At 35.4% G+C, this 25,308-nt stretch overlaps 1 protein-coding gene across 2 annotated transcripts in view; it reads left to right on the top strand.

Annotated features, from left to right (window-relative positions):
• The window catches only part of LOC145673490 (uncharacterized), an 81,474-nt gene extending 62,853 nt beyond the window's left edge, over window positions 1-18,621 (top strand). For both annotated transcript variants that reach the window (XM_081743240.1, XM_081743241.1), the window contains exons 4-5: window positions 7,747-8,257; window positions 17,246-18,621. In XM_081743240.1, coding sequence (XP_081599366.1) covers window positions 7,747-8,257; window positions 17,246-18,605 — 1,871 coding nt within the window. In that variant the 3' untranslated portion in view covers window positions 18,606-18,621. The remainder of the gene's footprint in view (window positions 1-7,746; window positions 8,258-17,245) is intronic.
• Window positions 18,622-25,308: the final 6,687 nt, after the last annotated feature.

Raw genomic sequence — 25,308 nt, 5'->3', positions numbered from 1 at the left:
AAATGTTTGTTTTGTGATTTTTTTGTAGTTATTATTATGTAATTGCAATCAAAGAAAAAATCTAAATATTGTTTTGTTTCAATGTTTACTATTGATAAAATACATCGAAATGCCGTACTTTGTGTGTGTGTGGGGGGGAGGGTCATACAGACTTCACGAGAGGAATTTAGTGAAATGAGAAGTATCTTCTGTATCTATTTATGTATAAATGAGTCTGAGCCAAAGTGGACTCAAATAATTCGTATCTTTGTGATATGCAAATTAAGTCGTTGTATTTCTTTAATTTGGACCAATAAAAGTCATTGTTAACTAACTTGAATTAAATTAGTTCTTCTGTACTCCGTAGTACTTTGAAATTGTCCATATGTAATTCAGTATAATGGTTTCACTTGTGCAACTGTTTATCTCTTTGTCCATCTGAAATGACTCTTGACAGCTATATTAAGAAGCATGTAAAGATCAGTACAACGTATTTTTTTTTATCAGGATTCCTTCGTGAGTGAGTCGGCAGACGTATCGCATTTGTGGCCAATTAGTCCTGGTTCCGAGTTCAAATGGAGGACAATTTCTCTCGGATGTAACTCGAGAAGCAGTTTTTATTCTGCTGTAAGCTTATGTGACCCCTTTCAGCATAACCCGGCTGTTGCATAGTAACATCAAATCGAAACAAACTTATTTCTGTCCATATATGATATGAATATATAGAGCAAATTATTTAAACCAAATAAACCTGGTTTAAACCAAAAAAACCGGTTTTTTTGGTTTTTTTAATAAAAACCATGGTTTTTGCCAACCCTGCCCCGAACGACTGTTAGTAATAGAAGTCGGTCTGTCTTCTGTCAGACTCGAATCTCTGAAGAGGTACTTGGACTTCTCATGTGAATTTACGCATAAAATTTCAAGAAATAGGTAGGAAGGAAGGTCGTGTGTGGCAATGTTACGTGCAAAACTATAAAGATAAGTCAGTATCTTTAAAATATTTTGAACATAAATATGTATGCGCAAATATTGATAAAATGGCGAGCTGTGTGTCTTCAGGCAGTTACCCAACCAAATGTGTTTATAAGATTTAAAAATTTAATATATTTATGATATCAGTAGTAGAGTCAAGTTTAGGAAATCCACTTACATATAAATTTAAACTGTTTAGCGGTGTAAATGTATGTGAACTTACAATACCATTTTTCCCACATATTTACTTGCATAGAACATATTGTAAGTAAATATACATTTATGCGTACTCTGTAAATATAATAAAATACTAATAAAATAGCATAATACCGTTCCGAATATACATTTTAAAGAATCCTCTGTAGACAGCAGTAATAATATACTGTGATAAAAAAACGAATTTAACTTTGAAATCATAATATAATAAATGAATGCAGTTTTCATTGTTATTGTACATCAATTCCCGGAAAACTCCCATTTTTGGGAATATTCCCAGGGAATTTTCCCGAAAAATATCTTCCCAAGAATTTACCCATCACTAGAGAACCATTGATAGTAACAATGAGGTACCAGCTGATATACTTACTTTGCTTTGAGACGATGCCCAAGTGATCCTCAAAGTTTTCTCCTTCCTACACCATGCCCAAGTCCTGACTGCTTTGTGAGTATATTCCCCATCTTTCTTTTAATTAATGTATTTCTCATTGTATCTAGTGCTTCTGTGTCTTCATGGTGGTTTTATGGTTTTAATAGCATTTTCTTCCTTTTATTTTCTTCTGTACACATTCATATCCAGTCATAATTACGGCTGTTCCACGTGTTTTCACCTATTGCTAGCTGCCCCGGCAGCCTTTGCGTGTAACCAGCACTTCTGTTTGTGTTTTGAGTTTGCACATTTCTTAAATGCTGACATTTTAACTCCTAAGTAAACTGACACCTTTTTTTTTATCCTACAACTGCGCTCTTAATTTATATTTTTCCTGGGATAATATCATTTTATCCCTTTTTCTTCCCCTTTAATTTTAATTTCACAGAAGGGTGAAAAACTCAGTGACGACGTACTCAGCCAAACTCTTTCAATCAATCATCAATGGCACCTCAGGACAAGATATTGTAATTGACATGTTTTCTGTCATGGCGGTCATATGGGACCGGTAGAGAGTTATCCGAACACGCCACATCGGTCATATTAGACCGACACTTCGTTATTAATAGTAATTGTTCTAGAAGTATAGAAGTTCTTTATATGGTATGTTTGAATTGTCCGGCGGAGCCTGGAACATAATTACATGGAGTATGGTTGGCATAAATCTAATTTGTATTGTTTTGAAGTTGAAAATAATAGCAGCTATTTAGAAATGTTTATTTGAGAAAATTTCCGTGTTAAAAAGATTTCTTCTATTTTATCTAATATTTTTGAATGAAGAAACTAAATGGTGATAGTTCATTCTAAAGTCTACTTAATTGTACAGAATATTGGTCAACTACTGATATTTTTGCATCTGTAAAAAAAATGTTCTCTACAGCACTTGGAAAATGTTTGATCGGTTGAAAGAAATTTACGTTTCTTTCTTGTGTTTACTTCAAATTACTGAAACGAGCTCCGTCGTGACTGCATTGTTGGTTTTTCCACTTTCGGTGCGGGGAACCCCGGTTCGTTCGCTCTTACGTTTAGCTGTAGCTCAACGTGTAGGCTCGGTGCCGAACGGGGTGTGCTAAAACTCCAATCTGACATTTAAATGGTTGAAATATACAAGATAAAAATATATCTTCTCTTGCAATTGTTACAGTATGCGACGACTTTCTTCATGGTAATTTCTCAGTAGTAGAGCGTTCACCTCCGGTGATTGCGGTCCCTGGTTCGATCCCAGCTCGCGCCGTGTGGAGTTTGTGGTGGACAAACACCGTGCTCGTGGGTTTTCTCGTGTTCTCCCGTTTCCTCCCACTTTCTTCATTCCACCATTTCACTCACTTCTCATTACCACCGTCTCCTTTAGCCTAACCGGCATAACCGTGGGTCGTTAAACTGAAACATTTCATTTTTTTTCATGGTGGTTTTGGCAGTCCTTTGAATTTGAAGTTACATTTTAACATACAGAAGTTGTACCCTTTATATGGTAACATTTCTAGTACCTAGCGATAATGTTCTGTTGTCTTCACCTTCATATACCACACATTCACCTCAGGATTTCTCTCTAAAATCATTGTTGTTCGTAGAATTACCAGTGATTTCTTTGTCAATGTGGGCACGTACAAGGGACGGATTTAGGATAAGTTCTAGTACAAATTCACAACCTTGCGGAGACGAAAGGCCTTCTAGTATGAGCGATCAACTCGCGAGTTTCTTTGATTGTATTGACAAATTGCGTCAGGTTTCATGATGTTATTGTTTTTCGTTTGAACTTGCTTCAGATTTGAAAATGCTTTGTGAGGAGCATTGTCCCTAGTTTATATGGTAATGCTATAATCGTTTTCACGCGCTATATCTTCTTTTACTTCTCTTTTTAACTTCCTTTGCACATTCCTTTTTGTATGCTCAGACAGTATGTCTTAGCATCCAATTTATTTGTCAAATCTACACTTGTAAAGTAAAACCTGTCAACCTGGCCACCTCTTTAAGTTGGCTACCTCCTTATCGTGGCCTAATTCGTCCTGAATCTGCATTTTCCTATAAGACATTTGTTACTTATTATTCTGTATGTTGGCTACCTGTCTATCTTGGAAGTTGGCCGCATTGATACAATAGTGATGATAATGATAAATTTATCTGCGTATTTTGGCCACGTGTAATACTGTTTTGTTATTTTTCTTAACTCTTTCGTATTCCGATATGAGAGACAGATGTTCTGGATCTGTTGCTGGAGACAAAGGAGCATGGATTCATACGATTTGTTCTTGGATGTAACATGAAACTGATTCCGTCAACAATTTTCCAAGTAACGAATGATTAACTTTTAAAACGATCACAAGAATCTTCCACATTGTTGCATGTAATATACAAAGGACAAATTAACCTTACGAGCGAAACTTCGAACCTCTGGCAGCCAATCAATTTGCGTAGAACTTTTAGGAAGAGGGAGTCAAAATAAAATTAGTTGAAACATTTAAAGTAGTTTGCAAATACAGTGAAACCTGTCTTCAGCGGAATCGAGCGGGACTCGCAAAAATTTCCGTTAAAGTCAGGTTTCCTCTTAATGGAGGTAGACCTTTCCTTTTAAAAAAATACATGCTTATAACGGACATACTGAGAATATATATAGGTGTACGTAACTTGTTCAACTACAGTAACGTTTATATACATATGATTTGAGTTTAACGCTTCTTTCAGCAGCATGGCTATAAGGGATGTAAATCTACACCTTAACGTAGCATCCGAACCATATGATCTCGACAGGAATCAAAGCTGGGTCTACTGTACTTATGTATGGTGTTGGTGCAAAATTAATTGTAGTTTATACTTTGATGCTTAGTTGTAGGAACGCTTTCATTTAACAGTGGTCATGTCATATACCATTTCGATATTTAATAATCGCAAGAAAGCAAATTTAAGAATTTTTTTAGGAGTTTGAATTGAGAGTAAAGTTGCAGAAACTACTCGCAATGTCAACCAAACATGTGTCAAGAGTATCATCAGCTAACGTACAGCTCAACATTAGTCCAGAAATTTCCCGAGGAAACGAGAGCTTAGAAGATAAGGAGAGTCATCGACCTCATTATCCCATGGAAAGTGATGAAGGCCGACGTAAAACATCTTAGTAGATTCGAAAAATTAACGTTGACTATTAAACAATTGCTCGTAATTGAACCTGATTCGAAAATCTAAAAATAAGATGACAAATGGTTCTCTCATAATCTTGCCCGAAACCAAAAACTTCGCCGATTAGAAATATGTTTTGCACTTTTCCTTAAGAAAACAAAACAAAACAAAAAAAAAAAAAAAAAAATCGTGATCGCATTGCGACATATGACAAGAAATAATTGCTCTACAACAATAACGGTGTTCCGCGTAATTGCTAGACGAAGGTGCACCAAAATACTTTCTTAAACCTACGCTGCATCACACGAAGGAAATACTTATCATTTGTGGGTAGGCACAGCGAGTCCACTACAACATGTTGAACCCTGACAAAACTGTCGTATCAAACATTGTCAGGAAAGCGGCACAATGCACCAACTGCAAAACTTATGGACCGTATTTGTCAATCAAAAGGTAGAATTCTCTCCAACCACATAGAAGGTTTGTATCACAAATGAAATCCGCAAAAATTGAACTAACAAAAATATAAAGACCTACCTCACCCAGCTAACTCACCCGACCCTCCTCCCACCAATTACCACTTTAAGAAGCACCTAGACAACATCCTGCAGAAAAGGATCTTCAACAACCAAACGAGCCCTAGTCGCCTTTGTAGAGCTCATCGGTTGAAGAATTTCATATTTTCATGTTATGGGAAGAAACAGACTTATTCCTTGTTGGCCAAAATTCATAGATTCTAATGCCTTTTATTTTGATCTACAAATTTCGTCCTAAATTGGGATAAATTGCCTTAAATTTGCATTTGCTTTTTCGGAAACCTGATAGCTTAATGTAACCTTCTGTAGAAAGCAAATAAATCTCATCATCTTTAAAATTCATTTACCCATTACTCTCTTTAATAATTTATTCGTTTTAGCTTCATTAATTATTTTCTTTAATAAGTACTTCCAAATATATATGGTTAACTTAATATTTCTTCTTGTTAAGATTCTTAATTTATACAATTGACATATTATCTATCCTTTGGTTTTCTGTTTCTCATGTCTAAAAGTGCATGTACGAACTTATTTTTAAGTATATTAATCCATCTAACGTCTTCATTTACATACATAATATATTCTACATCCAGACTACGCGCTCGGCACTTTTATCTTGCAATTTTTCCATATATTCCGTCCATCTACGTAAAAATTGTTTTCATGTACTATTTCTCCATTGTTTTTCTGTTAATGTGTTTCTCGTGTTCTAAGCCTCAAGCTTCCAAATAATTTGTTGTATATTTTCTTTCCTTTTTAAGAAATTCTATTTTTCATATTTACATTTATTTTGGCAATGCTCAAAATTTTAAAAAAAAATGTGAAGGATTTTTTACTGTTTCTTATAATAAAAAAACATTTCTTCGTGATGTGGTAATGTTAAAATTGTATCCTTTTGACATGTGTGATTCGAGGCTCAAACTAGTAACCTTGTACACATTAAACAATATTACATCAGCTGTCTAAGTTCAATATGTGTTCCTTTAGATTACGCTATAGCATTGGATTTGAGGTGTGAGAAAATAGAAATAATGACTTACGTTAAAATTATTCATAAACGTAGCATATTAATTGGGATATGGATAAGATCTTTGTAAACGAAATTCCAACATTTCTTTAGTAATTAAGCTAAACCCTTGATCAGAACTGAGATTTGAGTAGAGATCAGAACTGAGTTTTGGGGAAGAACGCTCAAATGACGGACCTGAAACTTGACATTCTTTAAATAAGATCTTGCAGATGTTGCGTAATTATATTCAAGTTTTGTCCACTAGTTCTGGCGTAGTCTGTGCTTCTTGGGCTGTTACAATAGAAAAGGCGAACTGAATTAGACCACCTTGGTCATCTCTGGGCTTCAGTTGTCTCTCCTCTATAATCCGCCGTGCAAATTAATCGGAATGATTTTTTTTTTGGCGGAATTCCACTTTTTTCCAATTTCTTATTTTTCTCTTCCCTGCGATGACGTATCTATCTGACCAGAACTGTAAATGTAATTTATGACCTTCGTAACTTAAGTATTTAAACTGTTATTGTTCACATGGGCTGACAATAATACTGGTTTCCGTTTCCGTGTTGTAGCGGTCGATGTCTTTCTCAAGTGTCGAGAGAATGGGAACTTTAGTGTACAGGAAATTTAGTTCTTACAAGAAGCATTATATAAAAAAGAGTAAGTGAAAGAGTTATTACGGTGGTCGATATTACAAGAGAGAGGTTGATATAATGTTTTTCAACATGACGTCGGGTTCCGTAAGCAACTGGTTCATGGTTTCAGACTTTCTGATGCGTTATTCTGGCTTGTATGTACCATAAGCATTTATTGAGTCCAGGACAATGTAATTCCATAACAATAAAATTTACTTCCTTGGATTGGTTGAATTTTCTTTGCAATTCTTATTAAGGTTCCTATATATAATTTTTCCCTTCCTGGTGTATCCCGTAGACTTACTCTCCTCTAATTTCTTCGGGAGATCATAGATTCTCAGTTGCCCGTTGATCTTTGATACTTTCCCACTTCCTCTGCATCATGATGCACGCTTAGACTGTTTCTTCTCCTGGTGTTGGTTTCTGCGTATTTTTTCCGTGTTTAAATTCTTCGTATCTTTTACCTTTTAATATCCTCGTTTCTGTTAATTGCATTTTTCAATTAGCTGAGCCCCACTTAAACCAGGAGGAGCCTTCGCATTTGCATACAACAAAGGCTTACAATTCTAGTAATATTTCGACAGCATAACGCAACTTTTTCAGACAGTTTCTTCCTCTTACTTCACAGTTCACAGTAACCTTAAATTAGGTCTACCGATATTTAGGCTTGCATTCGCCAAATTAATCGATTTTTCATGTCGCGTTAGTGTTGCTGCCATAAAACAAAGCTAGTAAAAGCAGCATATGCTTTCCGTAATGATAAGGGCTTTAAGATTCTGTCTTACAAATTCTAATTGTGTAAACTGCTTTATTGTTGTCGAAGAAGTAATCATTATATATTAGATTATTCTTTCTTTATAGATGTGAATATTCCTTACAACTCAAGTATGATGGAGCATGACGTTGAGTTTGTACCGTTTCCATTAAAAAGGGAACAAGAAGAACATTTTGTTGATGAATCTGTTGTCGAGAACAATCCTGGAGAACTTTATTTGCCATGTGAAAACGTAGGGTACGATACTCAGTCTAAAATTTGCACTGATTTTACAGATTTATGTGAGTTAGAGAAAAATAATATAAAACGTGAAAAAACCGATGATTACTCTAATTCTGCTCAGGAAGACGAGGTTTTGTTACCTGATACTGTAAGCCTCTCCAATAAGCAGGCAAATCATAGATTGGCAAATTCATATTTGGAAGATGAATTTTATGATATGAAAGTAGAAGAAGAAGGTACTCAAGATTTTTGTTCCAATAATGAATCATCAAGAGATATTGAAATATCATGCTCAGATGAGAGCAATTCAAATGTTATTTACCCGCCTTCTGTTCTTGGTGGACTGCAGGAAAATACAAAGTTACCTGAATCAAGGTATGTATTTTATGTGTTCAGTTAATGTGGCAAAGTAGGAAAAAGGTCTTAAATATTTCTAATATTATATAGTTGGACAATATTACCTCTACGTCGAACCTACGAACATGTTTACATTTTTCATTGCATGTCCTCATATAATGCTGAGATATACATTTGTTCACCTATTGTACAATTGTCTGCTTCAAATGAAGTTTACTTTAAATAAACATAATAAATGTTGTTTGTTTAGCATGTGTTACAAGGAGAAGCAAACAGTTGATTTGATAATTTCCTAAGCAGAAAACCAGCTGAAGGTGTAGTTAATGTACGCTAACTCAGAACTTCTTCGCGAATAAAAATATATTTGTAGTGTTTTTCTGAAAGCGATAGTATTGTGTGTGTGTGTATCGTCTTTATTTTCTCTAATACTGTTGGCATACTATTTAACTTCGATGATGACCACTAATGAAAAATTGATTTAAAATTTTAGAAAAAAAAAGTGTTGTAGATAAAGTCAGCAATAATTTTTGATTTTGAGCTTATTGTCCCTTTCAACAGCGAGCCTATATGAGACGTAGACTGCTGATTAACATGAAATGCAAACCACATGACCTCCCGACGGGAATCAGACCCGAGCCTACTCGCTAAAAACGTATATACTAACATACTGCTAATTCTTAGCCACGAGGTCAGGATAACATACTCTCAACAACTGTGAAAATTAAATACGTTTTCACTTGAAGTTAAGCATTTTCTTGTTCTGTTCTGTTTTGTTGATCTATGGTCTTGATTCTTAAAAATTTAAAAATTAAGTGTTTGATAGACACCTACTACAAATTATACGCTATAATTTTGTACAAAGAATTTGTATGGAGGTTATAGTTGATAGAAAGTATAGTCGTTGAATTCTACTATACTGCATGTCAGCTTTGAAAAATGTGATTGGGTCCCATTTACTTTTCTATAAACTTACTAATATTAAGGGAACTTTATACTTGATAAAAGTAAAGATAGCTAAATATTGCCCCAAGACTTTCATAATAACGGGTATCATCGTCTCTAGCATGAATAACTGCGTGGGTTCTGTTTAAAGTTACTAAACGAAATGTGCCACATCGATTTGAATCCGTTCGTTGGATCGATGTGATTGCTGTACTTTAAACATTGCATAAATACGAGGATTCTTATTCATGCATTTAAGCCGTTGTTCCATCTGGAGACTTGCCATGCCAGCCCAGGTCCATTAAAATACTTGTAATTGTGCAATCGCTTTGTTTTGAAAATACAGTAGTTGCCATAATTATAGAAGATAGAGTTCACTACATAGTAATCATTAAGATGTAAGATAAATGATAACGTGTAGTCACTAAAAATGTGCAGATACACGAGCTTCTTTATATTCAGTCACTTTCACTTGCATGAATGAACTCAGGCCATGGTACGGAAATATCTCACATAGTGCCTCTTCCAGCTGTACCTGGACATTTCATCTAGTGGGTTTCCGTTACTTGTTGCAAAGCATAGTTCGAATATAGACTGTTAGCAATTCGACTAGGTCTCTCCACTCGGGTATCTTTACCCTTAAGTTCATTGAAGATTCGTACGTGGTCTCTTTCATGATACATGGCACCAAATATTAATTGCATGAGGTTTCCTTCTATATATTCTTCCGGAAATTTGTTCGGATATAGCTGTATCCTTGAACTGCTGGAACTTTCTCGGGTTTGATAAAGATTTTATTTCATTAGACGCGAAACTCGTTGGCAGTCCTTCTGGATTTGTGATATTTCTACATCTACAATTTGACTTTGTTTGCACGAACACTCGTATTGGAGCTTTCCTTGTAGACACATCGGATGTTCCAGTTTCATATAGCAAGAAATCTTCTGACCAGAGTAAATACATTATTTGTTAAAAACTAAACTACAGTGTGTAATGGTTTCAATAGCGTTGTCTTCATCAGCCACTAACTCAGTTGAGATAGTGTCTGATGAAGACAACGTTAAGTAGTTCAAACCGTTATACTGTAGCTTAGTTTTTAACCAATAAGTGTATTTACTCTGTTCAGAAGTGTTTATTTTTCCTCTAGTGAGTTACAGAATCTTGATGGATAGAATTGCAAGAAATCTTGTATTATATACTCTGTTTTTTATTCTTATTCTCTTATCTTTACTTCGATCCACCAGTGCATTTTTTAAGAAATCGCTACTGGGTATCCAGGCACAAAAGGGCCCTTGACACACATGGCAGAGTTTTTAAAGTGCCTTTTTGTATGTACACTTTTGAAATAATGACATACAAAATGACGCATTTGTCAGACTTCTGCTAACCGTTTCATTTCCGATTTAACACATCGCATCAATACAGGAACATTGTATGTAACCCTGCTTTTCCTATGAAAATAGAATGCTCGCGGTGTATTGGAGATTTCGGCCATTAGGACAGTCTATTAATTATGTAACGCTACAGAGCATGAGAAAGGTTTACAATTTGTTACGCTTTGTGTCATAAGAGATTCTTTTTAACAATTTAACTGTCACAAACGTTCAATCTTTTTGTAGCATCTTACTGATCGTAAAATTACCAAAGAAAAGGAAAAAGTTCTGGCAATATTTAAGAAAACTCGCGCTGAAGAAAAAACGTGAAAATGGACAGTGACTATAATCTGAGTATTAGAGATTTAATATCTGAGTATAAGGGAAAACAGGGGGATGGGCACAGAGGTAACTAGCCACAAATTTAGAAAAATATTTTAGTAGGGGCTCCTCTTTAGGAATACTTTGCGTTTAGAAATTTTAAATTTTATGGGGAGGGGCTTGAAGGTTATGAGGAACATTTGATTCGTTTTCTATAGAAATCCTAAAATTTTGGAGAAGCTCAGGCCTTCTGCCCGGTGTAAATCCACCACTGAAGGTAACTGTGCAACAAATTCGATTTTTAAAAAATGTTAAAAATAGCGCTTTGTATTTAATGGACAATCCCTTACTTTTTAACAAGTTTGTGCCATCTATTAATTGAGTCAGAAAAATTCCGTGAACAAATATTAGTTATCGATATTGCCCATAACACACATGAAATGTTTGATTGACAGGAAATGTCAGGCCAAGATAAAACAGATTAGGTTAAAGCAGGGATGCAAATAACCACTCGCCCGGGGCGAGGGTTCATCGGTGCGGGCGAGTATTTAATATAATACCGAAGGTAAGCATATTATTTCTATTGTGGGATGTGGGCTAGTAGCTTTTTTCTTGAGTGAGTAAAATTTTGTTTCTTATTTGCATTCCTGGGTTAAAGACAACAATCTTCGAGAAGGCTGGAATTGGGCGATAATGAGAATTGGGAATTTCTGGAAAGCGAACCAAATTACAAATACAAGAGCGTAGCTCAGGAATAGCTGAAAGTTAGCCTCAACAGGCTTCTAAAATAACAACTTCAAAATTATGTATTCACTCAATATGACCCAACCTAAGAAAAAAATCAAAATTGCTTTATCAAAGTTTATAACCTAATATGCGTCGCATCAAATGAATATCAACAATATAGTGCATAGTAGATTGGTGTGATGGTCAAGGGCGCCGATTTCTCTGTACATTTGGGGAGGGGGCATTCAGATGCAGAAGGTATATATATATATATATATATATATATATATATATATATATATATATATATATAAGGATATTTTAAGACAAATTGCATTCAAATTATGCCTAATATTGTATATTCATAAATACAACAGGGGCCCCAGGATCGGTGCCCTTGGTGATATGAGAAACAACCACGTTATGGTAAAGAATAAAAAAACAATCTGACTTTAAAGGAAAAATCGTCTGTGATCGCCTCTTCTCAATAAAACGGAAATAGATGCTAGGAAACCCGATATTCAATTGTCTGCAGAAAACATACAAGAAGCAAAGCAAAAGAAACATGGCAAGTCTAACTAATTCTGTCGCTCTATTTTATTCCTCCTCTTCAATACTTGACAATAACCTCCTCTTCAATATGCAGGTTAGCTTACCCTCAAATATGTTGTAAATAGTGGGCCTACCTTATAGATGACAGACGACAATCCTGGATTTGACTTCACGTAGCTACATTAATCATTTGGCATGAGAGATTTTCACTAAAAAGCCATCGGCGTCGGCACTGAATCAGCAGCTCCTTCTTGCTCTACAAATTGCCGATTTTGATCTAAGTGGCTATCGTCGCAACGCAAAGTGTTCCCCAAAAGTGTTGTAAATGTTCTATTCTCAATATTTTATCAGAAATAATGAGTCTCAATTGTAATGAACCAAAAGAGAATTGTAAGCTAAGAATAAGTAAAAATTCAATTACATAAAAATTAAATATCGAAATAGCAAGTTGTTTTCTTCTGCTATTTTCTCTCAGAGACTATACAAAAGGTGTATAATCCAAACGTCATTTGGATCGTACTGATGTGATAATTCGGCTTCAACCTTTCTACCTTTTTAGTCAGTCCATTAACTTTCTCTGTATTAGAGTAGAATGAAAGTTATACCATCTAGAGGTAGACAAATGGGTACGCGAAACGAAGGAAAGAGGAATAGCTGAAATTTCAAGAATGAAGCTCTCCAATTTTATACCTATCCACAGAATACATGCTAAAACATGTAGTCACAAAACTAAAGTATATTGAATTAATTTTAAATTTACATAATTCAAGTAATTTATTGTTCAAGTACTTTTCCAGTAATTTAAAGATTTATAAAGTGCACTGGGTATCCAAATGGCTGGGCCTGGGTATCCAACTGCTGGGCCCGGGTATCCTTTTGGATACAAAAAAGTAGCTTAAAAAATGCCCTGCGATCCACATTGACAAGATTTTCGATATAACCGATTGATACACTCGTTCTAGTTAAGATTCTCTCTACCGGAGAAAACATTTCAATCCTTGGATTTTTCCGTCAATAGATGGCTCTGAATGTTGACTCTTTCACTTATGTTTTGCAAGAGAAAGAAAAGAATCTTTCTTGTCATCCGTTTCTAACCCCTCCCCCTCCCTCACTTTACAAGAGGGCATGTGTCTACAATAGGGGTTAGACTTGGCCATGGGTGAAGTTGTTCGTGTCTATAAGCTTCTTGGATTTTTCATATGCAACTAATTTCTTTCTTCGCCACAAGATGGTTGTGAACTTTTACTTTTTTCTCAACCATCTGCTTTGCAAGGAAATAAGAAAACCAAAATTATTTACTGTTATTCGTTCACACTCTCAGCGAAAGGATGGTGTGGTGGCCTGAGTAGGAATGGAGTGGGGTAATGTCTGTGATGTTTTTCCTACTGATTTGGAGATACGTTTATCAGAAAGGTAAGCAACTCAGTGGAAAAGTGTTTCTTGGGGCATCCGTCTTCTCATTTCTTCTCTACTACTAATTTTATTTCCAACGGAAGGGCGTTTCGAAGGCTCATAAGGTGTACTGTATCAGTGTGGCAGAATACAATATCATATACTTCTGTCTTGTAATAGAAAGATCCCGGATTCGATTCCCAGTTCAGCCTTTATGAAGCATTCTCTCCTTGCCTACAGGAATGTCAATACTATAGTTTTGTATTTTATTACTACAATAATACATTAGTTTAGTTTTCAGAATACGTTTTAAATTAGTTATTATATATATTTATACAAAGTGCAACACACTTTCCATAATACCAGTGTATTTTTTCAAATGCTACTTACGCATTTCAATGCTTGACGTAAAAGACACGCAAGTAAATAATATTGTTGAATGTTTCAGAAAGTTGAGAACTTGTATGAGAGTAGGAATAGATCGTGTGCCATAGATGTTGAAGTAAGTAATGAATTAGGCGAGGAAGATAAAGGGTTCAGTATTCTTCGGAATGAGTTTGAAAAAGCTATATTCGAGATTACGAATGAAAAGGCGACCGGAATAGATAATATACCGATCGAATTCATTAAGTATACGGTACAGCAACGGCAAGAAAGAATTATTCGAAGTCTGCAGTGAACTATATGAAACAGGAGAGTGGCCGAAGGCTTCCTGAAGACGATCATAATACCGATAGATAAGAAATCGAACTCAAAGTGATGTGGGAAATACTATCTCATATCTTGTGCAGCAAGAATTTTGCTTCGAATTCTGAACAGAAGATTACATGGAAGATCGAATAAAAAAAGTTGAGGAGGAACCATTTCGGATCAGGAGATGTAAGGCCACAAGAGATGCAATTGGATTATTAAGGGCGATCGGTGAAACATTTATAGAAAAAGGGAAAGAGGTGTATGTGCTATTTATTAAACCAACAAGTAAGTGTTAGAATAGGGAGGAAATGTCAGAGGAGAGTGCAAATGGAAGGGGAGTTCGACAGGGATCCTGCCTCTCGCCTACATTATTTAACCCCTTACCGCATGCCGTGCTATATATGGTACATACCCTTTTTTCGCTAGCTTTTTTGTGATTTATCAAAGTCACCAAATGACTGTTTTGTCTGCTCTGTAAGATTGACGTGTATGAATAAGAGATATTGGTGGCATCTAGCATGTTCTTTGTGAGTTGTGTCATATATGGCACTTACTTATTTCTCGTCGGATTTAAGTGAAAAATCTAAAATTCAAGTTTTAATTCATTTTTCAAGTTCCCATATGAGGATTTCCAATACTGATTATTTTTTTTCGCTAAAAGAAAAATCATGCAGAAAGGGGTTAATATCTATCTAGAAGATATAGTGAAAAAAGGCCTATGTAACGAAGACAGCATTTCAGTAGCAGGTAGAATGGTTAGGTCTATACAGTTTGTAGATGAAATGGCGCCTGTTCCAGAATCTGAAGGGAAATCAATAAAATATTAGAAGACTTGCGAAAGGACTGTGAACAATATGAGATCAAAGTAAATGTTAAAAACAAAAGCCATGGCGATTGGAACGAAGGGATCGGTGTCAAATATAGAAGTAGGAGGGAAGAAAGTGGAGCAGGGGAGGCAAGGAATTTTCGATACCTGCATTATATTATTATTAATGACGTGAAATAAAAGCAAGAATAGGAATGAAGCCTTTAGGATGACGAAAATACTATTTTGTTGTACCTTGAAAAAAGAATTGAGAAAAATACTTATGAAGTGCTTCGTGTGGAGTACTATACTGTATGGGTCAGAAAGCATGGATATTACGCAAAGATCATGAGAAACGACTGGATGGTTTCGAAATTGAGGTGTGAAGAATTGAGCGAATTAGCTGGATCGAGCGGAAGACGAATGGAAGAGTGTTGGAAATGTTAAGGGAAAAAAACAATTTTAGATATTACTAAGAAAGAAAAACTGGTTGGAACATTGGAAAAGAAGGAACTGTATCATGAGGGAGGTACTAGAGGGTATTGTGGCAGGAGAAAGAGAAGGGGGCGAAGGAGACTATAATTAATGGACGATATGAAAACAGATAAATCGTGCGTGAAAACGAAGAGGTTAGTGAAAGATCGTGGAGCACGGAAACTTCTCAGTTTCAGCAAGTGACCTGACAATAATGACAGAATATCGATGATGATCAGGAAGGATGATCAGGATTCGATTCCAACAAGGATACTCAAAATTTCGGTGTTGACCCAGCATACGTGGAATAAGAGGTAGCGGAATTCGGTCTAGAAAGCCGGTATTAAGGCTGTACTAAAGCCATTATAAGGTATTAGGCAAAATCGGTTGCCTTACTCTCTCCGACACAAATACATGAAAATAATTGACGCTTTGTTGCCTCTATAATATGTACTAATTACATTCCTATTAGAAGGAAATTTGTAAAATAATGTAAAGAATGTGAATGCTTTGTTTTATCAATTGATTTGATTTGATTTTTAGTTTAGCGTCCCTTTCAGCAACGAGGTTATATGAGACATGAATCTACTGATTAACGTGGAATCCGAACCACATGAGCTCCTGCCGGGAATCGAACTCGGGTCTCCCACGTCACGACATTCCTTACGAATATTGTAACATCCTATGCCGTTTACATGTGAAATAGGAAAAAAATTAGAAATCAAGATCCACAACGCTATATACGTGCCTCCCAAGTGTCTGGGCAGATTCTGAGCTTTGTGTCTGGAGGTTTGTCTGCAGTGCAAACTAGGATATTTGAGAATTTTGCATGTTTCCAAGAACGAAGCTGCCATTTTTCTTTCAACAGAAGTCTCCACCCACCTGTCCCAACTACTGGAGTGGACCTCTTGTTTGTTTCCCTTTGCCGAAAATAAAGGTGAGAAAGGGAAAATCCATGTGGTGACATCTACCAGTTGACGTGAACTCTATGTCCACTTAGAAAGAGAATACTTATTCAAATATCGAATTTAATCAATGCATAATAGTTTTGTAAATGTCGATTTTTACGTTTAATATAGGTATTATGACATGCTTGAAAGAACTCCTAAATATAAAAGATCATGATTTACTGCGCCAAGTTGTTAAAATTTGAAATATCTTGTTTTTTAAACTTCTCTTGATTCACAAAATTATCGTAACTTTAATCCTATATGTAATAAAAATATATTAAGTTTTTCAGAAAGGGACCCCACAGCATCATAGTACCATCTTCCACTTTGTTAGTTAACAGGAGGGATTGAGCGAGTGCATGTCTTTGCGAACTACAAATTATGTGTCACAAGCAAAACCCAATATGTAATGGTAGAAACAGACTAACGTTAGTTGTAATAAGGGTGTTTAATTTTGTGTCCGGTGTTCTAATATTAATATCATTTTAACAAAAGCATATTAAGAATAAATCTGTAAGAAGAGTAATAATTCTGCATTTGAAAATCGTTTAATTACCATTATGTAACTGCAGTATTGTTCTGTGTATGTATTGCCATTTTCATATATAGGAAAGTTTGGGCATTTAGAATCAACTTTCTGGAGAAAATTTATTAGCGATAAGCAGAAACATAGGTCATTCCTAGATAGATATGTTACTGCAGCTAGATGGAAACAGACATTTACGTATTATGAATTATTGGCTTTCTGAAATTAAATGATTATTTTGTCCTTTCTCAGCTGCATCTTGGAAACAGCATTTGGTGATGCTGATGGCGAAAATACAGATAATGAAATTTCGCATTGTGGAGAAAATTCCCCATCTAAGTCTTTGGGTCAAAAACGTTTTACATGTTCTGAATGCTCAAAGTCATTTGCAACAAAGCGAAACTTGAAAGAACATCGTAATCTGCATTCCGGTAAACGCTTATACTCATGTTCAGCTTGTGGCAAGAAGTATTTAGCAGCAAATTCCCTGAAGAGACATAGGAATTTCCATTGCAAAAGAAAGGAGTGTAAATATTGTGGAATGTTGTTTTTAGATTCAAGTGAACTAAAAGATCATCTAAGTCAGCACAGAACTCAGAAAGGATATGAATGTAGGGAATGCGGTAAGTCTTATTCTAGACCCTTTGACTTAAAAGTGCATATGAGATTGCACTCCGGAGAGCAACTTTATCCATGTTCGGAATGTGGAAAATGTTTCTCGTCTATGTGGAAATTGAAAAGGCATGAAACAACACACACTGGCTCCAAACCGTATCAATGTGATCACTGCGATAAGAGTTTTGCGTGTGCAAGTAATCTCAGGTTACACATGTTATGGTATACTAGTGAAAAGCCTTACAAATGTGAACTCTGTTATAAGGGTTTTTTGTGGGAGTCTAAGTTAAAACAACATATGAGATCACATACTGGAGAGAAGCGATTTCAGTGTCCTGACTGCAATAAGTTATTTTCAAGGATAAGTAACTTAAATATCCATAGAGGTATTACGAAAGAAAAAAAGACATTCAAGTGTGGCATTTGTTCCGAAATTTGTGAGTCGTTGTGTACCCTAAAGTTACACTTGAAAACACATTCAAATGAAAATTCATTCTCATGTAAAATCTGTTGTAAATCATTTCCGAATGAAGCTCGTCTTGATTTACACATGCATGTGCACAGTGTAGGGAAATTATTTCATTGTAAATTTTGTGATAAAGAACTTCCTTCAACTTATGCACTGAAAAATCATTTAAAGTTACACGCAGGAGATAAACCATTTAATTGTCATCTTTGTAGTGTTAATTTTAAAACAAACGTTTCTCTTCAAAGACACCTTCTTACTCATACTGATGGGAAAACAACTTTTTGTCAAGAATGCGGCAGGGTCTTTGTTAGTGTAAGTCACTTGAATATTCATATGTCAAGATCACACAATTTGGTAAAACCTTTCGAATGTGACCATTGCCATAAAAGATGTTCTACCTTGAGTGATCTCAAAGTTCACATTAGATCACATACTGGTGAAAAACCTTATCATTGTAAATACTGTCCTAAAGCATATTCGACAGGAAGTCACCTAAAAGCCCATTTGAAAATACATGACAGTGAATAAATTACTTTTATTAATATGTTCGTAAATATTTTCTTTTCTGTTGTGCTAACTAGCCACGTTAAGTTACTGTTTCTGATTCATATTCTAATTGACAATGAATTCATTCCAGCTTCCCAATTTTTCTTTTACATTTTCAACCACGAAAGAAGTTATTGGGAAATATCTGCTGTACTAGATGTGACCTTAGTAGAAGTCATGTCCAATCTGGTTTTGCCAGAACAATAAGGGAAAGCGACACCTCATAATTCAATAGTAATTTTCTTAATAGAAGAACAGGATGTGAGAAAAATATAAGGTTTTAATTAGTCCAATAATTATTTTTATTAAGAATAGCAACATTGCTGTATTTCACTTTAGGTAGTTCTTCGTGTAACATTAGTCTGTGCTGAGATTCCCATCAGTGCGTGTAAGTTGAATAATGAATGTTTAAAATTCACAATAAAAATAAAAATCTATACTTAAGGTGTCAAGTTATACTATGTTGAATTTCTTGTGGTAAAGTTGGTGAAATAGTGCTTGTAAAAGAAGCAATTTACAATCAGATAAAGATATATATATGCTTTCCTAAAATGTGGAAGGTTGAATAATAAGTAACAGCAAAACCTTGACCAACGTTGCTTAAAGCGTAGGACAAATTGCTAGCCAAACAACTTCTGAGTTCGGTATTTCTACTGTAGTCGTTACGTTTCAAAAGCAAACTCATTACTAATTCATGCTCTCAAAGCTTTCAGCGAAAGTTATCAACGGGTAATATTAATAAAATGGCTTTAATTGAAAACGAAGTACGATGTTCCCACGTCGAATTTTGTGCACCATTAGTGTATTGAATGGGATTTTCCAGTTCTAATTTCCCTTGGTGAAATGAAATATATATATATATATATATATATATATATATATATATAGTAAGTCCGGGATGAACTTCGTGGCTAAGCGGTCAGCGTACGTGCCGTGGGAGACTCGGGTTCAATTCCCCGAGAAAGTTCATGTAATTTGGGTTCCACATTAATCAGTAGGTCCTGTCTCATATAGCCTCGCTGCTTAAAGAGACGTTAAATTTAAAATCAACTCAAGTCTGGGACCATCGGCCAACTCCGTTGTGAGTAGAGATAGCAAAAATAGAAAGAGAGAAAAGCTGTTGGAAATAAGTGGTTTCCAATTTAAAATGATGGAATTTTTCCAATCGCATTTCCAATTTTGGCTCCAGACTAATCAGGCGCCCTCACATTAATAGTAATAGGCAGAGTTTCAGTTATTACTGATACTGCCATAGAAATCTGTATACACTTTGTCGTTCGTGTGAAGCCACAAGGAAGCCGCACAGGGAGAGGTTTATGCACGAATAAATACTTGATCCTGGACTTAGTACAAAAGTAAGGACTAATATAGAGCTAAATATGACTAGCATGCAACTCTCATTTTCGAAAGTTTTCAGCTGACGACCACGATCATCAGTGCGGAATGAACCTCATACTTGATGGTATGTATTCAAATAGCTGACGATCAACAAAGGTAGCTAAAATTGATTGCAATGCTGAATCAAATCGGCTGCAGGGAAAGCTTCGGCACGAGGAATATAAAAGGATCAGATGATGATTAAACGAAGAAGGAAGCTTGCCCAGCAACAGCTTGCGACCAAGAGCTTCGTAGATTCAGTATTATGTGATTTACGGTATATGAGTACTAATCAACTGTGTAAGGAAATTTTATAATTTTTGCATAGTCGGAAATGAACAACCATATGGGTACAAGTAGATTTGTAACAGCAGCTTTGCGTGACTAGTACACAGGTGTTATCTTTTTACTCACAGATAACACACCCACACACACAATAAAATTTAAGTTCTGTGCACCGGATCGCAGGCTATGGATTGGCTGTGTTTTGTTATTGAAACCCCAGGAAGATTCATTGTGTCAATATTTTTTGCTATGGGCGAAAAATTTGGATAGAGAGGACACAGGTTTTTCGTTCATAAAGCAACATTCACATGATAAATTGTCCTACGGCTTCGAAATTTGGATTTTGTGTAACAAAATACATCGGACATATACCCTGGGGACCGCTGATCAGAATTTATTTTATTTATTTATTTATTTTTGCCTAGTTGTATTACGTGTATTTTCCCTATCCATAATTGCTAAAGTGTTTTTGCTCATAAAAAGGGATTAGAACGGTTAATTGCCCTGGGGTTTCGAAATTTGGATTCGGTGTAACAAAATATATCAAATCCATTCCCTTAGGTTCGGTGCACGGAACTTTTATTTTATGTGTGTGTGGCTGTGTAATTTATTGTTGGCCTAACAAAAACCTCATTGCAAATGAGCATAAACTAAGTAAGTACATGGAGACTTATTTGTGGACTATAGATAACCTCAATTGTGGACTTCAGTTGTCGATACTTTTGCAAGTATAGATTTATCACGGTGTCACTCTTCTAAAGATAGTCACGGTGTCACTTTTCCCTTTTTAATATTCTTTGAACACTTTTCACACTAACATAATGTTCACTTGATAGACGTTGCACATTCTTCGTAGGACTTTTCACCAATATGCTCAACACAGTTGCTGATGTATCTAGATCAGTTGCATTTCGTGGTAAATCATCGACATTTCCCGTTGCCCTGAATTTGCGGATTAGTTTTCGTGTCGTCACCGGCTCGCTCTTTGAAAACAGCTGTTATTATTGCTGAACTGCGTCCTCCAGCCAATAGAATAATTTCGATTCTTTACTCTCGAGTTAGCATCCTGTACTACTCACAAGAAAAAAGTAGAGACAATCGATTCCCATCTATACTGTTCCACTCATAACAAAATTTAAGTCTAAATGATAACACAATCTATCCTAAATCCATTCACAACTTCAAAACCGTTGCCGATTTTGAAAACAGAAAACTTTACCATAGAATTTCTCGGTACTGAGCAAAATGTTCGGTGCTAGGCTAATACAAATCTTAATTAGGTAGATTCATCAAAGATGCAAGGTGCAATAGTGTGGTGTGTAATATGGGGCGAAAAATTTATTGGACCTGTTTTCATTGATGAGACCTTGGATGCTGCACAATATGGAGATATGCTTGAAAACACTATTATGACACTTTTATTGAACGAAGAAGGGTGATTTCATCAATATTGGAGACAAGATGGAGCACCGCCACGTTATGGCCGTAATGTAATCGACAGCTCAATGGACATTTTCTCGGTTGCTGGATAGGTCAGCATGGATCAGTTGAGAGGCCAGCAAGATCTTCCGACCTAACTCCGTTGGATTTCTATCTTTGGGGGGCTCTTTAAAGCTAAGTCTACCAGTGTAAAATTAATGACATAGGCTACCTGAAAAGGAGAATCATTACCGCTTGTGAACAAATATAACCAATTATGCTTCGTAGAGTGCACAAGCACTGTATCTCACGGTTAAGGATATGCACAGAACAGAACGGTGGGCATGCTGGACACGTCATGTGATTGTTATTGTTTTATGTGTTAGCTCTCTGCCTTCCTGATTATTAAAGTATACGTAATGTGAGATGTTACAAAGCTTGTTTTCTAGTTAATCCTTCAATTTGAAACTTCGGACAGCAATTTTTTTCGCACATAACATATCCTAAATCTATCCACAACTTCAAAACCGTTGCAGGATTTGGAAAAACAACCTTACCGTTGGGTTTCCCTTCGAACGAGGATGCTGTTCAATATGTCACACGACCATATTGACATTCAAAATAAACAAGTTGATTCCAAAATGGCGGACGACAAGCTTAAACACGTCATAATGTTACCCCTTCCTACCACCATTGACCCCAACTGACTTTGGATCCACTGCATTTACAGTTTATCAAATATTTACCCGGTCCAGATTTTTCATTTCACTCAACAAAATATCATCTTTCAATTACTTCGGACATTTGGACATTTTCCAATATGGCGAGCGAAAAAGTTGTGGTGTTTAATATGTCATTTAAATAATCTTTACCAAAATCTATGTCAAATTTTAACTTATTAATAATTACTTCCTAAGTTCAATAAAATTTTAAATCAATTTGATGGTAGTTTTCTGGATTTTAGAATTACGGCTAAATATTTCTAAAAAATATGCGTTTTATGAAAAATTGTTTCTCGATAAAAAAATATTGTGTTATATATGTTCTATAAAACGACACTAAATTTATCTCTTTATATTCAACCATAGCGAATATATTGATACTTTTATCAGGGTATTGTTAATTTGACACTTCCAGCAGCCATTTTCCAATATGGCACTGAAGGTCACGTGGGATTTCACGGGACTTTTAGTATGTTGTTTAGAACATCATTCCCAACATCTGTATCAATTTTCAGCTTGTTACTAAGTTGTTCCTTACTTTTTTATATTTTGACTGGACTATTCTCGTCCGGAGTCAAATCATATGGGAACCCATCGACCCAACTTGTTCGATCACTTCCCAAGTTGATGGAGGTGTTGCCGAGTTTCTTCTTCACTCTCACTGAATTATAGTCGCAGTTCCTGACTTGTCTGGCCAGTATCCACCCCAATTGCTGTCTAGAGATCCGCAATTAACAATTATTTCATAAATATTTATGAAGTAAGAACAAAATTGACTGAACAGTGTCTGAGAAGTTCAGTGGAAGAAAACTAAATCTTAGCAGTAAACAATTTAACTATTCTTTGTGTTCTTTTTGATGCAAAATTGCGTACGTTGTGATAAGAGATATTTAATGATATATTGGTTTATGAAAATTAAAATGTTAAAAATCGTTTCGAGGAAAATGACAGTTTTCAGTATTTTCAGTAAATTATCTTTATTTTTAAAAGTAGAAGAAAATTCGAATCCTCTTCCCTGGAAAAGCAGAAAAATCCTAAGTTTAAAATTTAGCCCAGATACATTGAATGTTATAGCCCTTACGTTTGTGCACATAAAACCAGGACGAATAGATGGAAAGGCATCGAAGAATCAGTTTTTAATATCTAGGGGCGATGAAACGAAAATCCATTGAAATCTCGAATTAGTCTTTTCCGTTACGATCATCATAATTTCTTAGAGAAACCCAAACGGAAAATATTTGAGCTGTTCGAAAAGAATGTAGTGGCAGTTGTCTTTTCTATTTGCATGGATTTGAGTGACGTAATGGCTGTCTGGAAAGAGTATATGGAAAATTATGATGGCTCATGTTTCAAGTATCATTTTGAATTGCGAAAAGGTAAGCCTAAGAGTAATATCAGACCTCATGGGAGTAAATGAGGAGAGAGTGCTCGTCAAATAATAGCAGAGGGTTTAAAGAAAGGGAAAGTTCATGCATATTTGTACCGTATTACGTAATGGAGTAGCAGAAACTGTAAAGAGTGTGTCATTGATAGGAACTAATGATCACTGCTAATGAAAGGGGATCAAACTTCGCAGTGACGTAACAAAGGGGGACAAAAGGGGCTTGTGCCCCGGGCGCCGGATTAGGCGGCGAAAAACTGGGTAAACATTTGTTTTCACTATAAGGCAAGGAAAGGACTTTAAGCAAACTAAAGATCATTTAAAAAAATACCTCAGAAATTTAACAGGACAACAACGACTCACCAACCTTAAATTCATATCCATAGAGCATAAGTTAGCTTCAAAGTTATACTTTGAAAACACTGTGAAAACCTTTGCAGCCAAAAAAGCCCGCAAAGTTAAATTTTAGTTCCGGCTTTTTGTGCTTTCATTTAGTTTACATCAATTTAAGAAATTTGTAAAAAATGCCCAGGCATAATACTCGAGACAACAACTTGACTGCATGTGATAATTAAATATTAAATTCTAAAACAACACTGTTGATTACACAAATGCTGATCTTGAAATTCCAAAAACATTGTGATTTGCAGTTATTATGATAACACTATAAGAATCACATTGTGTCTTAAATAATACTGTTAAATGACTACAGAGTAGTTCTACATAGAACTATGTATTGATTTGTTACTAAATCAATAATAGCTTATTACTAAACCGGTTGAGCCGTGTTTATACAACTAATCTTTATTTCGTTATACCAAGACTCTTATAATAGTGCTATCCTGATTGTAATAATCTATTATGAACGGCTTGAGTATTTTTACTGAATATTTTCATCTTATTTTTTGTCTACTTATAACGAAAATATTCACCTGATACTTTCTTAACTAAATAATAGAAAAGACACTTTAGTAAGTCGAATGGTAACAATTTTTCAATGTAGGATCAATCTATGCAAAATGATCGAGAAAAAAGAAAAATTGCCGCTCGATCTTTTTGAAAAAATCTAATTTTTTCATGAATGTTTAACCTATATCAGGGTACTTCAAAACCACAATTAATTATTTTTTTTACAACATCCCATGGCGACGCAGCGGCTACTGCCATTTAGCGTTTTTTTTTTTTTTTTTTTTGCGATTTTAGGAGTTTACGTTGATTTGAATATCTCAGCATGTATTTGTTCTACTAAATTGAAAACCTCTGGACTTCTCCAACTCGTGCAGAGCTAAAATTTTCATCTTTAACATTTTTGCCTAAAACCACTTGAAAGGGGTGATCCAAATAATCACCAATTAAATTCAGGTATTTATCAGAACACGTGATCAACTTTTCTAACCCGGCTTGGTAGAAATCACATCTCTTCACATTCAGTCAGTTCTCAGCAGCTGTTTTGTCATCAATCTAAAGCGAATCTTTTTCCTAAAAGGTGCTCCTCAATGCT

The sequence above is a fragment of the Thermobia domestica genome, chromosome 16, assembly GCF_964235325.1.
Source record: "Thermobia domestica chromosome 16, izTheDome1.hap1.1, whole genome shotgun sequence".
Classification (NCBI taxonomy): Eukaryota; Metazoa; Arthropoda; class Insecta; order Zygentoma; family Lepismatidae; genus Thermobia; species Thermobia domestica.
Note: the sequence above shows the minus strand (reverse complement) of the source record. Positions and strands in the feature narration are given on the sequence as shown.